General features: G+C 41.0%; 1 protein-coding gene across 2 annotated transcripts; it reads right to left on the reverse strand.

The window, feature by feature from the left end:
• Window positions 1-2778: 2778 nt before the first annotated feature.
• dnajc24 (DnaJ (Hsp40) homolog, subfamily C, member 24) lies at window positions 2779-13142 on the reverse strand. 2 transcript variants are annotated; one of them, XM_004069381.5, is made up of 5 exons: window positions 12993-13142; window positions 11591-11745; window positions 7940-8075; window positions 5774-5842; window positions 2779-3524 (listed from the first exon to the last, which is right to left on the reverse strand). In XM_004069381.5, the coding sequence occupies exons 2-5, from the start codon at window positions 11690-11692 to the stop codon at window positions 3331-3333; spliced, it is 501 nt and encodes a 166-aa protein (XP_004069429.1). In that variant the 5' UTR covers window positions 11693-11745; window positions 12993-13142; the 3' UTR covers window positions 2779-3330. The 2 variants fall into 2 exon arrangements, with proteins under 2 accessions (XP_004069429.1, XP_078805375.1); XM_078949249.1 differs by having other exon boundaries at window positions 12989-13123.
• Between the last annotated feature and the right edge of the window lie 767 nt (window positions 13143-13909).

Consider the following 13909-nt stretch of genomic DNA (forward strand, 5'->3'; position numbering starts at 1 on the left):
TTGGGCCCCTTAGTACCAACCGAGCATGGTTCAAACCCCACAGCCTACCTGAGGATTGTTGTTGACCATGTCCATCCCTTTCTGACCACAGTGGACCATCGTCTGATGGCTACTTCCAGCAGGACAAGGCACCATGTCATAACCTTTGGGATGTGGTGGAAAGGGAGAGTGACATCATGGATGTGCAGGCGACAAATCTGCAGGAACTGTGTGATGCTGTCACGTCAACATGGACCAAACTCTGTGAGGAGTGTTTCCAGAACCTCGTTGAATCTCTGCCACCAAGGATTAAAGCCGTTCTGAAAGAAAAAGAGGGTCCAACCCAGTACTAGCAATGTGGATCTAATACAGTGGTCGTTGAGTGTAAATGTGTCCATTAACATCCTTGTCCCATCTTGTGGTTTACAAACCATAAGTTGCTGCAGAACCATCTTTCCATCTTTGAGGAACTATAAGCAGCCCTTACGAAAAAACTGATCTCAGTCTTTTTTGTTTCTTTATTAACTTTTACTAGCTGATTAACAACACACTGACTCAAGCAGAAACCCTGCTGCCACCAGAGAGGTGATGTGATCTTCAGGTCATAAACTCTTTGTTTTCAGGGAAGAATCCTTCTCTGCACTGTTTTTACTGTCAGCACAACAAACAAGCTCTGACTCAATTTATCAGAGGGTAGATGATCAAAAAAGGATAACAAGGTGCTAATGCCTTGACAAGAGCAGCGGATCTCTGAGGAGCTGCCTGCCTCAGCCAATTAGTCAGCTCCCAGTGGGACGTCCCACTGCTTCTTGTTACAGAGACAGCTGCTGCTGTGTCTCACACACACACACATTACTCAGACACACGTAAACTCATGAACATGTACATGTGTATACACTCACATAAACGCACACGCAAACACACACATACACAAAACCCCATCCCTTGAGCCGTACTGCAGCAACACTCTGCAGGTTCACATCCTTATTTGAGCTGCAAATGGAAAAATCCTTTATGAAACAGCTTTCCTTGCTTGGGCTTTGTGTCTGTGTTTTAAGGACTTCAGTGATTTCTTGTTTCTGTAATTTAGGGATTAACTTATAAAAAAAAGCTTGAATGTTTTTTAAAATGACTTAATTTGCTAACAAACACAGATATGAGCTGTACCGAAAGGATTAGCAAGATCCAACACTAAAAGGTGAACTCTTATCGCAGCCTCAGTTGTTACTTTGAAAATCACAAAAGGACATTTAAAGAATTTTTCCTTTTTTGGTAAATAAATCCACAGATAGTCAGAAATTAACCTTCAAGGCATAGGCTGTTTTTGTTGCTCAAAAATGGGAAACAAATACACTTTACGGTCTATGTCATGGTACTTGGTCATTTTGAAAGCCCCAACTGTACAGAAATATTTGACAACATCAAAGAGAAACTCATGGTGTTGCACTCGATGTACAATAGAATGACAGAAGAAACTTTAGACGTCCGATGAACATGCAGGTCATATGTATTTGTGTCCGGCAATCACAGACCATTTCTGGACTTCTACATCACGTGCAAATTACGGTAGTTCGCTGTTTTAATGTGACATTTGAATGTCAGACAAGGGGGTTTTATTGAGAGTCATGGAAGTCCAGGAAACTGAAATAAAAAAACATTTTTAAGACAAATGTTAAAAGTGTTGACAACATGGTTAATGAGAAAACTGTCCTTCTGATGACTTATTTTGTATATTACAATGTTATGGTTCTTCCTATTTCAGTTTATGTAATGAATTCATTTCTTCGGCTGTGAAGAACCTGAAGTTACGATTTTAAACAGTATCACTCAAATCTATCATGAGGTGTTAAAGTTCAGTGGTCACGGACATTTTTCACATTACTGCCTGGTTTTATTCTAAAATATATGTTTAGGGTTTGATATAGAAACCAAGAATTGGGTTCCTCACAGACCCTTCAGAAGTTCTTCTATCCTCCACTCATTATCTTCATTGAACCAACTGCAACCTCTCCACCATGACCAAGACCAAAGAGCTGTCTAAGGACACCAGGGATAAGATTGTAGACCTGAATCAGACTGAGATGAACCAATCTGCAATAAACAGTTAGAGAAGAGACCTGCTGTTGGAGCAGTTATTAGAAAATGGAAGAAATGCAAGATCACTGACAATCTCCCTCCACCTGGAGCTCCATGAAAGATCCAGTCCTATGACCTTCAGGTGTGATGTCTATTTGGGTGGATTTGACTAGAACTGTACTCACTCTTTACACATTTGGTGAGGGCAGGGGGGCTGCTTCTGTAGGGAGGGGCAGTTGTGAAGTGCATGGAAGTGTGAGTGTGCTGTATGAAGGTGTTTTCTGTTGGAATGCTACTGAACATGGATCAGTGATTTTAAGGTAAAGAGCCACCAGTGACACAGACCCAGTAATTCACTTTGAAGAGCAAAAAAAAACCTGTAGACAGGGAAGCGGTGTGAGCAGAGCTGGGGGGGAGGGGCTACTCTGGAGGTGGGGTTGTGATAGAGGGGTGAAAGTGATCTAAAGTGCTGCTGGGAGTGATTTTGTGCACAGCATGTGTCCATCACATTAATATTCCTTCTCGCCTTCAATTAACAGCTGGCTGTCACAAAAGCCCCTCCCCACCAGACACACCCCGCCTCTGCCCCCCACACCCTCTGGGTGTCAATACAGACTTTACTTACCACTGATACCAAAGGTATGAAAGACCTAGATCCAGAGGTACTGATGCTTTGATTTCTGTCCATCAACATTTTCACAAACAATCTGAAGCAAGAAGCCATCATTAATGCATCTTTTTCTTATAAATGTTTGGGGTTTTTATGACAATGAAAGATTTTAAAACAAAGTTAAACCTTTTTTTCAATAATCAATTCAATGTAGACTTTTCAAGGTTTGTAACTTTTCTTTTTTTGTTTAAAAAAAAAGGAGCTTTTTATGCCGCTGAAAATGGTTCAAAGTGAAACTAAAACTTTAAAACAGAGCTGCAGAACAACAAAAACATTTTTACTGTAGAAAAATCTGGATTTAAAAATGTAATAATCCATCTGAAAGACTGCAGGCAGAACCGTTGGAGTGAAACATTAAAGGAGAAGGTTGGTCAGATTTGTATTTATTTATTTTGTACTCAAAAATATATATATATTTTTTATAATGAACAATAAATGACTTATGCGATGTGTCATAAAATTTTTTTTAAAGTACATTAAGATTCATTGCTCAGCTCTAACAACCGTTCAGGACTAGCTGTGAGACTGTCACATGACACATCCACTGCAGGTGAAAGGTCACCGTGTATCCAGACCGTGACAGCCGTCCTCATGAACCTCCACAGTCACGTTCCATGGAGCTGAGCTTTCCAGTTGGATGTCCAGGTGACGCACACACTAAGCGAGCACGTGTCGCAGCAGACCAGCACGCTTCTGCGCGTTCCCTCCTTCCCGTCCTCCTGCTGCGTCTCCTCCACTTCCTGTTCCGAGATGCTGAACCCTCCTCCGCAGCGACAGTCGCACACAAACATGCGGTCGTCTGAAACAACAGCGGCTCAGTCAGCTTCCTCTTTTCTGTTTTGTAAATGTTAGTCTATAAAGCACAGCAGAACTGGCTTCAGCCTCCAGCGATCCTTCTGGCCCCTTTTTAACGTTTGGCCCTCTGGTTCATTTTTGTCCCCTGGTATTTTTCATTAAAACGTAACACAATCAGGTAGGATTCAGCAAAAGACCTTTAAAAAATGTGTTTAAAAACTATATTTCACAGTGTAAATAATGTAAAATGTTATTAAACCAGAAAACATCTTACAATAATGTTTAGAAAATACTCAACTGATGCGCCGGATCACTTTTTGAGAAAAGCAATCCAAATCGAAAAAAAAAAAAACAAGAATTAAGGACTAAAAACTGGTTAATATGTATTGCTTTTAAAAGTGACCATAGTATAAGCGGGTTCATGGCCTTCGAAGTGTGTGTTATTACTTTTTAATGCACTTCGCGGAAGCAACCGTCCTCCACTTCGCGTCAGACGGTTCAGGCTTCCACGGCGTTCGTTAAAAAGCAGTACAGTGATCCCTTGCTATAACACGGTTTACTTTTCACGGTTTCGCTACTTCACAGATTTGCATTGTGCATTGTGTTCTGCATTCTGATTGGCTAAAAAGTCACTCCGCTTCTTCTCTACCATCAATAACATTGCAGTTTAATATGTACAGGTACGTAAATCAGCTTGCCAAATTTACATTACGTACGTGCAAATCATCTTGCAATTTCAAGTTTCTCTAAAACCCATAGAAAAAGAGCGACAACAACTGGCCATCACTCACTATGTTCTTCTCCCGAACAAACACAGCTGCACCACGGGCTTCAAAAGAAGAAAACACTGCAGAGCGGAGTCAGGATGCAGCGGCTCAGTCTGAAGAGCTGTGAAATACACCTGAGTCACTATTTGTACGACTGTACTTTGTATTTTTTTCATGATTATTTTAAATTTTTTCCCGCTTAATCCAATTACTCGGGTCGCGGTGGGCGGGGCTAATCTCCGCAATTTGAAGCCTTCTGTTCACATCAATGATTAAAATTATTATTTGACAGTTACACTACAGAAGTTATTTGTTGAAAAAAACGTTTCTAAAGTACTTTTATGTGTGAAACAAATGCTTGAGCCTTTAAAATTGTCTGTTCTTTCTTTTCAATGTATAAAAGAGTATTTAATTGTATAATAATTGTAAAAAATATATAATTGAAAATAAAATAAAGGTTTCTACTTCACGGATTTTGCCTATCACGGGTTCTTTTTGGAACGTAACCCAACACACTTCGTCGGCCATTAACCCTCACTTCATAAATTCAGTGCTTTTAAGACCTTCCCGCGGCAATGCATAGCATTTTTCCTCTGCTCTGATTTACGACAATTTGAGTAAAGAAATACTCAGAAATGTTGTTTCAACCCTAATTATATTTATATATGACCTCCATGATGATAAAACTGTGCGAAGAACATGTTAAAAACAGCAAAAACACCATTTTCATGGGAGTGGGTCTTTAACACTGGAGCAGTCTCTGAAGACAGGAAATAATGCTCTGTAAACTACTATAACTCTACGACAGAAAGCTGAGAAAAGCTGCTTCTCGCTGCTTCAGAATTGACTGTAATGACGTTAATTACGTAGAACTGTTGCGTAAAAAAAACAGCTGAAGAGTTACGGTAGTTCAAAGAATTTCCTTTTTCGTGCTATTCTTTTCCTGTCTGTTTGTTGGCGGTGAAAGCTGAAGGAGCTGAACAGGTTTGTGTGATTTGGCCTTCTTTCAAAACTCAGCGTTGACCCTTGTGCTATCCTATGCGGTCAAGGTGACCATTGACGTGTTCTCCCTACCATGACAAAGGGGGATAAAGGTGAAGAGGATTTCATGTAATCCATGGACACCAGTGAAGATCACAAATCATTGAAGAAAAAAGGTTCAGAGCACTGTCTAGTGGGGTCTAGATGACCCAACTCCCAATGTCAAAGTGACTAGGATAACCAACTTAAGGAAGTTGTAAAAAATTTTAGTATTGCCCAGTCGACATGAGTCACCTGGAATGAAAGTTTCCTTTGATTTTATTTATTCGTTTATTTAACAGGGACAGTGCACATTAAAAGCATGGCTGCAATATGCCAGAATTAGCCCAAAGGCTATTTTTCATCTGTAGTCCCCGGACAGGTGTTCAAATAGTCAACCTAAAATTTAGATTTGAGATTTAGTTTAAAGTCTGATGTGTCGAGGTCATGTGGCAGCAGTTCTTACCTGGGTCAAAGCTCATGTCCTCCAGGTGGACTGTATAGTCTACTGGCCAGTCCTGTTTCAGTGCCTCAGCTGCAAAAGTACAAATCAGGATTACTGGGAGCAAAAAGTAGCAATAGTGGTCCCATTATCGGTCATAGAGATAGACAGCAGAAGTTGTCAGTGGTTTCTACAATGAGAGACTAAATCCTCTTAATTTGCTACTTGGTTTTTGGGGGGTAGAATGGTCCCTTAGATCAGTGGTCTTTAAACTTTTTCAGGCTACGGACCAGTTTAATGTTGACAATATTTTCAAAGCCCGGCCTGTGTCAGGTTAAAGTGGGCATCGGATTTTGTTTGGTTTTAGCTTCCTCTTTCCCTTAACTTTTGAGGGTAGAGGTATCTTCATCCTCTGTAAAACATCTGCAGCTGCTTTAAACTTTATTTGTAAACTAGATTTCATTTAGGAACCATTAAATGTGATATAGTGGAAGTACAAGCCTAGAAATTGGACCCCAACTTCCATCTCTAAGTTTTAAGGTGCGACGGATGTCCCATATATATGTAAAAAAAACTAAAACCTGTATTTTCTAAATATATTATAAAATGTGAATCCATTTGAACAACTTTATTAGCAGCGTCCTAGTAACAATAGAAAGCTGGTTTCTTAATATTATGCATACTTACTATAGTGTGGTAACAACTGTCGCACCGTGCATTCCAAGTTATTAAGCAAAGTGTCAAAAAGATCAAATTCTTTGTTTTTCAATCAAACTGATGGATGATATTGTGTATTTGGGCTCTTTGGATCACTGACATCCATCTCAGACACCTGTGGTCATTAGTTTTCCAGGTGAGTTCAATTAAAGGAAAAACTACTAAAGAAGGACATTTTTCATAGTCATGAAAATAAAGAAAACTCTTTGAATGAGAAGGTGTGTCCAAAGTTTTGGTCTGTACTGTGTATAAAATCAAGTATTGTTGTGGTCTGCAAAGCGCTGCTATAATGTGATCATGAGCATAAATCAGAGCATGTAAAACATTTACTTTCAATCCAAAATCCTATTGGTGTGTTGGTGTCTGATGAAGAGGAGTTCAGTTGCATTGTGGGGTAAATGGTCAGCCTTCCACTGGAGCTTGAGAGCTGTCTCAAGATTTTTGAACCAAACAGAAAGATGAGGCATGAAGGCCAGACTGAGATTCTCGCTTTCTTTACAGGTCTTTCCTGAACTGTAACAGTCATTATCGACTCGTGTGGCTGTGCATCCATAATGACGCTGAATAATTAGTGCTAACCTATGCGTCACTTTTAATTAGCGATACACTGAGAGAGCAATAAAAGCTGCTAAACTCCTGATAATTTAAGGAGGTTCAAACCATGATAGAAAAGGACAAACAGGAGCGTGGAGAAACACATACTGATGCAAAAACAGGAAGTGAACTTTTTTTCCTCTGTGGGTCTGCACCTGCATCACCTGAACGCAGCAGGCTGGCACAAGCGTGCGGTCAGAGCAGACGTCCAAGTCGAAAACTCATGCGCAATGTGCCGTGTGCCAGCACAGACGGGAGCAGGCGTAATGAATCCTGCTCCTCACTGGTTTGGGTCAAACATGATTCAATGACTGCCTTTTACAGGAAATGTCAGCTTCCATCAACCTAAACCACTAAACCAACTCTCCAGGATCACACTGCGACTGGACTATTCCAAAAGCAAAAGAAGCAGTCACTTTTTTATACTGACGTCCAGAACCAAAGATTTTTATGGTTTGTTTTGGTTCCAAAAGAACAAAGACTAAGATCTGTATAAAGAAAAGACCTGCATCCTTTTAGAAAAGTCCTGGAGAAGGCAAATATCATACAGTTTTCTGAGCATCAAGGATCAGAGAGTTACATCTGAAGCCCGTCCCATCAGAAGATGTTCCAAGTAAAACTTTTGACCGCAGACACCAGAAAACAATCAGGTAAGCTGCAAATGTTTGCAGTCACACTAGTTTGTAGGGTTGCTTTAACCTGGACAACATCTGCAGCATGCTTGGCTCTTCATACCTCATCAAGCCTCCAGTTAGCCTCTCCCACATGTGAGGTGATTTTCAGAAATAGCTAAAGTGTTGCTGCTACGTGTGAGAAAAGCAGCTGCTGTGGGTAAATAGATCCACGTGAGGCAGACAGACAGACGGAGGGGAAGCCCACCTCTCCTCTGGGAGTCATACTCCCTCCTCGTGTTCTGGTCACTGAGGATCTTCCAGGCGGCATCTACCTCCAAAAACCTGCTCAGAGCAGACTCTGCGGTTGAGGATCGCTGTCCCCCCACACGGTCCGGGTGGAACTGAAGACACACGGTTCAGCATCAGCGACATTAGAAGACACAAATGAAGGGCACACTGACACCAAACAATCTGTACCTATTGACTGTATAAGAGAACTGGACTGAGCGAGTGTGACGTCGTCCATTGAAAATGCCTTCCTTCAGGCTCCACTGAAATGAAGCCTTTTCAGTCAGATGCAACCATTTGGAGCCAGACGAGGTTAGTAAGCAGTAGGGGGTATTGGAAATGATACAACGTCATCGGTTTCACAAAGTTCAAATCTAATTGATGTGAGCGTTATGCGGCGATCGTTTATGAGTCTTCTGGGAAATTTCCAGGGCACTGGATTTTGGAATTGTAGATTCGGACAGCACTACAAACGCTGAACACGCTACATAGAGAGTAGGGAAGGAATTTGGACACAACAATGAACTACTTAGTTTTTACGTGGGACGGGAACTGAACCAAAACTGTGACATGTTGCTGTCAGTATCATATAAAAACGTGGATTGCGGTGCTTCGTAGCAGCTCAGATAAGAACGAGTGAAGCCCTGCAGCTGCACAGCAGCTAATGACCTTAGCATCAGTCAAAATGCTGATGGCAAAGCGGGCCAAAGTTCTGCAGAACCTCACAGCAATAGATTCTAGTTCAGCAACCTGATGGACCACAGTGATGTGTCCAACTTACTTCCACACAGTGCACTATGTAGTACAGTCCTGTGAATCTACAATCCCAGAACCCAGTGCCCTAGAAATTTCCCAGTGTGCATCGATGCTCACTAGATAAGCAAATATAGACCACAATTGCGCATAGCGTCGGAGCAATTTTTGGCAAAAAAATGTATTTACATTTCTTTTTTTTTAAAATAAACCATCAACGTTTTTATCTTCAGGAGACAGGGGATTCATAAATAATCATTGCAAAACGCTTAGATCAATTAGATTTTCACTTTGTGAAATCACAGACGCCATATACACCATTAAAATAAAATAAAAGTAGTGAGCGTGGTGTCTGAATTGCTTTTAAACTTCAGGGCTCTACGTAGTGCTGCACTGGATAATGTTTTAGTAGTTAGGGGTCAGGGTGGGAATTCTGACACAGTCCATGAGATTTTGGCTTCTGTGAGCCCGTCAGCATTTCCTGTTTGTCCAGTTCTTTTGTATAGTCTATGTCTGTATCACACACTTCGGCTGCACAATATGAGGAAAACCTGCGGTGTGGGATATTAGTGATCAATATTGCGATGATAATGTGCCTTGCAATACATGAACAAATAACACAAACAAAAGAGAACTAATCCATCCTTTCCATTTCACTGCAACAGTTTTATTTGAAATTTTTTTTAGCATAACTTGGATTATGCTAAACATGACCATCGTCTACAAGAGGCAGGCATCTTAAATAACAGGGCTCCATTCAATTGATTAAATGGGTAAAGGGGATTTATGGCACTAGAATATTTTAGCATGTGTACATGTTTAAAGTAACCATTTTCAATCACAGTTTATGACGTCTTTTGCAATTTGTGCGTTGCACAGGCTGGAATTACAACGACCATCCGATTATTGTGCCGCCTACTGTATGGGGTGAGAAATCTGTCAATAGAAAAAGTATTCAGAAAGACTAATTTTTGCACAACTTTGCAGAAAAATCTGAAAACATTCAGTTTTACGTTTAGCATGTCTGTTGCGAACACAATTTGTCTTTGTTTTGACTTTTCTTTGTTTATAATATGACAGTTGTCCTGTTGACTCTGTCAAAAATATGTCAGGGGGGTCACAGGCATAGACATCAAATTCCCAAACAAACATTGTTCAAATTTGTGAATGCATATTGAGTTTTTTTTAAATTAAACTAAAGTAAATTGAATTTGTTATAAATTAGAAATGCTATGGATCCATAACAGGAAAATATTCTTGATAGACATATCTCTGTTGAAAATGGAATAATGCAGATCAAAATACAGGGTTGTGGTTGCCAGGCAACAGCAGCCGAACATGTAAACCAGCCATGTCCAAAGTCCAGCCAAATTTTCACCTGCCCTCACCTGAGCTCATGTCATAACAGCAATAATCTGCAACCCACAGCCGTCTAAGAAGTGTGTGTACCAATGCTTGATTGTGATTGGCTGAAAAAGAGGCAGCCACTTCTAGGACAAGTGGAAGTTGGCCCATGTTTTTATTGAAACACAAAACAACTATGTCTGCCTAACACGGCAAGAGACCGTGACTGTTTTTAAGGAGTTTAACATCAAGAGGCATGACCAGACGAGACATGCTAACTTTGACAAAGTGGGACGGAGCGGAGCGAAAACATGAAGCAACTGGAATGTGTTTTACTGCACAGCAACGTTTCTCACGTGAGACAAATGAAACCCCACAAAAGCTAGCTAAGAGGTACAAACATGGATTCCAAAGCAGAGAATTTGATACAGACTGCGTGATGAAAGTGGTGGAGAACATTTGTCCTGAGAAGTAGCAGGACTTTGCTGATGTGGGCCTGGAACACTGCGGTCCGGAGAATTGAAGACATTTCATCCGATATTAAGAGACAGTTGGAGACAAAAGGAGTGGAGTTTTTTTCCCATTAGCCTGCGATGAAAGCACAGACTCGTCCAACACCGACCTCCCAATATCTCTGTGCGCCGAGTCCTGATGACGCTCCAGACGGAGGTCATTGAGCTGCAGCGTGACGTTGAGTCACAATAGACACCAACAGCTTCCTCTGGTCAGCTTTTACCGCCAGCTGGATGAAGGCAGCTTTACATAAAAGCACACATTCGCTAAGAGAATGCTGAGCTTGTTTGGTTGTGCGAGAAGACATCCTGTGTTATGATGACCTTGTTGATGCAATCCACATCTCAGTATCACCGTCACATTAGTGCACATCTGTTCAGTCTTCTGTGGTGAATCCATTCTAAAGTTGCAGTTTTTTGTGTGTGTGGTTAAAACTAGTGTTTTATTACTGAAAAACCTCCATGAATACATTATTGACAGTTATCTTACCCCACACTACCACACATCAGTATGTTCACACCGTGTGGCTGCCATGATTCTGATTCCATTCTGTATTCAATAAATAAAGCGGCTGTGGATCTGCTGGTGTGAACAGACCCTCGTAGACGAGGCAGTGGACACCAGGAAGGGAGGTTCTACTTCTTTTAAAATTGGTTCATTTTGTCTTGATTTTCGCTCAGTCAATCCTGAAAGTTCCTATAAATGTATTGTTGTGAACGTTCCTAACAAACGTTTGCTGAAGAGGATTTTCTTCAGAACAGGATCTTTCCTGGCATTTCCACTCCACTCACAGAGATCTGAGTTTATTAGAGACTGCAGCTTTAATTTAAAGCCTGCAGTCCCCATCAGAGAAACACAAGGGTTTCAAGCTGCAGGGATCCCTCCACCTCCACCTCTGCCCTGCAGTCATGCAGCACAAGCATGAGGTTTCATCTGGTCTGTTCTGATTTATGAAACTTAATACAAAATAATTAAAAACAAAGAGTGGGAGGGTCACTCCTGAAGCTTAAGTTTTTACCTGCAAGGCGAGTTGCTGATATCGGCGTCTGAGCTGCTGGACTGAGTCTGAGGGGTGGGCTCCCAGGACGGCATACAGGTCAGTCTGCTCCGCGGCACACATGCCTGCAGCCGCAGTAAACAACCGCTTCAGCACACGCTCAGCATTTCCAGATCCTTCAGAGGAAAAAGGCAAACATTGAAATAAAGACAGATGAATACAAGCAGAAAAGAGAAAGTCTAACTACAGACAAGGCAAAGAAGAGACCTCCATTCCACTAAAAATGGACTCTAAACTCGTGGGAGGCGCTCCAGACCCCCACAGGGATGTACATCACTGTGCAGAAGGAAAATGACCACATCTGACCCAGACAGGCTCTCACTGAGGACAGTAAAGCTGCCATGAAGGCCGCTTCCCTCAACGCCTCTCATGTTTTCACTTCTTTGACCACTAAACCCTAACCCTTTCTTTGCTGCTGAAGACAAGAAAATGTCCCCTTTGTGGGATAAATAAAGTTTATCTATTCTATTTTATTCAGCTCATCAGCAGCTGGGATCACAAAATCCAAGGAGGTCCATGGAAAACTCAACACCCATGGTAGAAGGAAACAGCAACCATAGAAACTCTGTCTCTGTTCAGAGTTCATACTAAAACCGCAAATCACTATCATGTCTATTGTTCAAACAATTTAATAAATGTTATTTTAAGTCCAAAAGGTGAACGGGGGTGGGGGGGGGGCAGATTCACTCAGACTGCGATGCTCCAAATGAAGAAACTTTCATAAGAATGACGGTACGACGGTACCGCGATTTAGCTGCAGCTTTCATTAAGACAAAAGAAAAACTAATCAAACTTCAACATGTTCACTTTTTTTGTAGCTACAGAAAACATAAATATAATTTTAGTCTTTTTATGTAAATTTTATCAAACATATCATATAATTATTCAAACATTACAGGCCTTTGCACCAACATTGAAATAAATATTAAAAAATAAATCACTATTTTGAAAGAATATATTAGTTTTTATTTGAGGTTACATAAAATTGCATGTTATAAACTGAAGGGAAAAATAACTACCAGGGTAAAATGTCAAATAATTTAGTTGAAAATTATTACTAAAAACTAACTTAACTTTCATTACATCTTTTAGAACAAACAGCTGCAACTTCCAGCTTTTTCTGCCACAATTATCACAAAAATGCATGTGAGATCATGGAGGGACTGTACATCAATACAGACTATAGAGTTTCTCCTTTTTTCATTTTGGATCCAGGTGAGCTGCGGGATTTTTGTCAAGGAGAAAGTCAGTGTGCCTTGGCTCAGAAAAGCGGTAGAAAAACACTGGTCGGAGACCAGCCCGTAACTGAAGCTACAGAGAAGAAGTGAGGTGAGAAGGTTCTGGAACTAAGACACTTACTCACCGTCTAGACAGAAGGTTCTGACGGACTTTTCTCAGTTCTTCAGAATTAGTCCAGTAGTTCTCCTGTCTGCCGTTTTGGTTCAAAATGTTTACACGAAGAAGAACAGAACCAAACCAAACCAAACCGGAACGCTCCAGTCCTACCCCGTTAAAGGTCCCCGGAAATCTAAAGACCGGTGACAACAGTTCCGCTGTCATACACTTTTTTGAACAACAAAAATAGTGATAACAATATAAAAAACAATTATGACACAATTATGCAGTAAAGCTATGTTATAAAAATGTATTAATACTAAGTCACAAAGTAGAATGGAGTAAATCATTTTGCTCAGGTAAGTTGGAGTCAAAATGATCACAAGAACGGTGAACAAAAATCCCAGAACCCCACGGGGGACCTAGTGAATGACCTGCAGAGATCTGGGACCAAAGTAACAAAGACTACCATCAATAACACACTACACCACCAGGGACTCAAACCCTGCAGGGCCAGACATGTCCTCCTGCTAAAGCCAGTAATAATAATAATAATACATTTTATTTGTTATGCGCCTTTCTAGGAACCCAAGGTTGCCGTACATAAAAGTGAAAATAAAAATGAAAGCAATAAAAGCAAAAAAATAAATATTTCAAATAGGCCAGGAATAACAAGTTACGGAGGAAAGTATGCAAGTTGGAAGAGGTGAGTTTTTAGTTTCTTGGTGAATTGTGAGAGAGAGCCAATGTTTCTGAGGTCAGGAGGTAGTGAGTTCCAGAGCCAAAGTGACAAAGGTACGGGTGGGGGTGGCGACATGAACAAGATCTGATAGATATGGGGGGGGGGGGGGGGGGGGGGGGGCAAGGTTGTGGATGGATTTAAAAGTCAGGAGAAGTATTTTGTATGTAATTCGGTGTGTGATTGGTAGCCAATGGAACTGCTGC

Source organism: Oryzias latipes, chromosome 6, assembly GCF_053564925.1.
Source record: "Oryzias latipes strain Hd-rR chromosome 6, Olatipes_Hd-rR_3.1".
NCBI lineage: Eukaryota > Metazoa > Chordata > Actinopteri > Beloniformes > Adrianichthyidae > Oryzias > Oryzias latipes.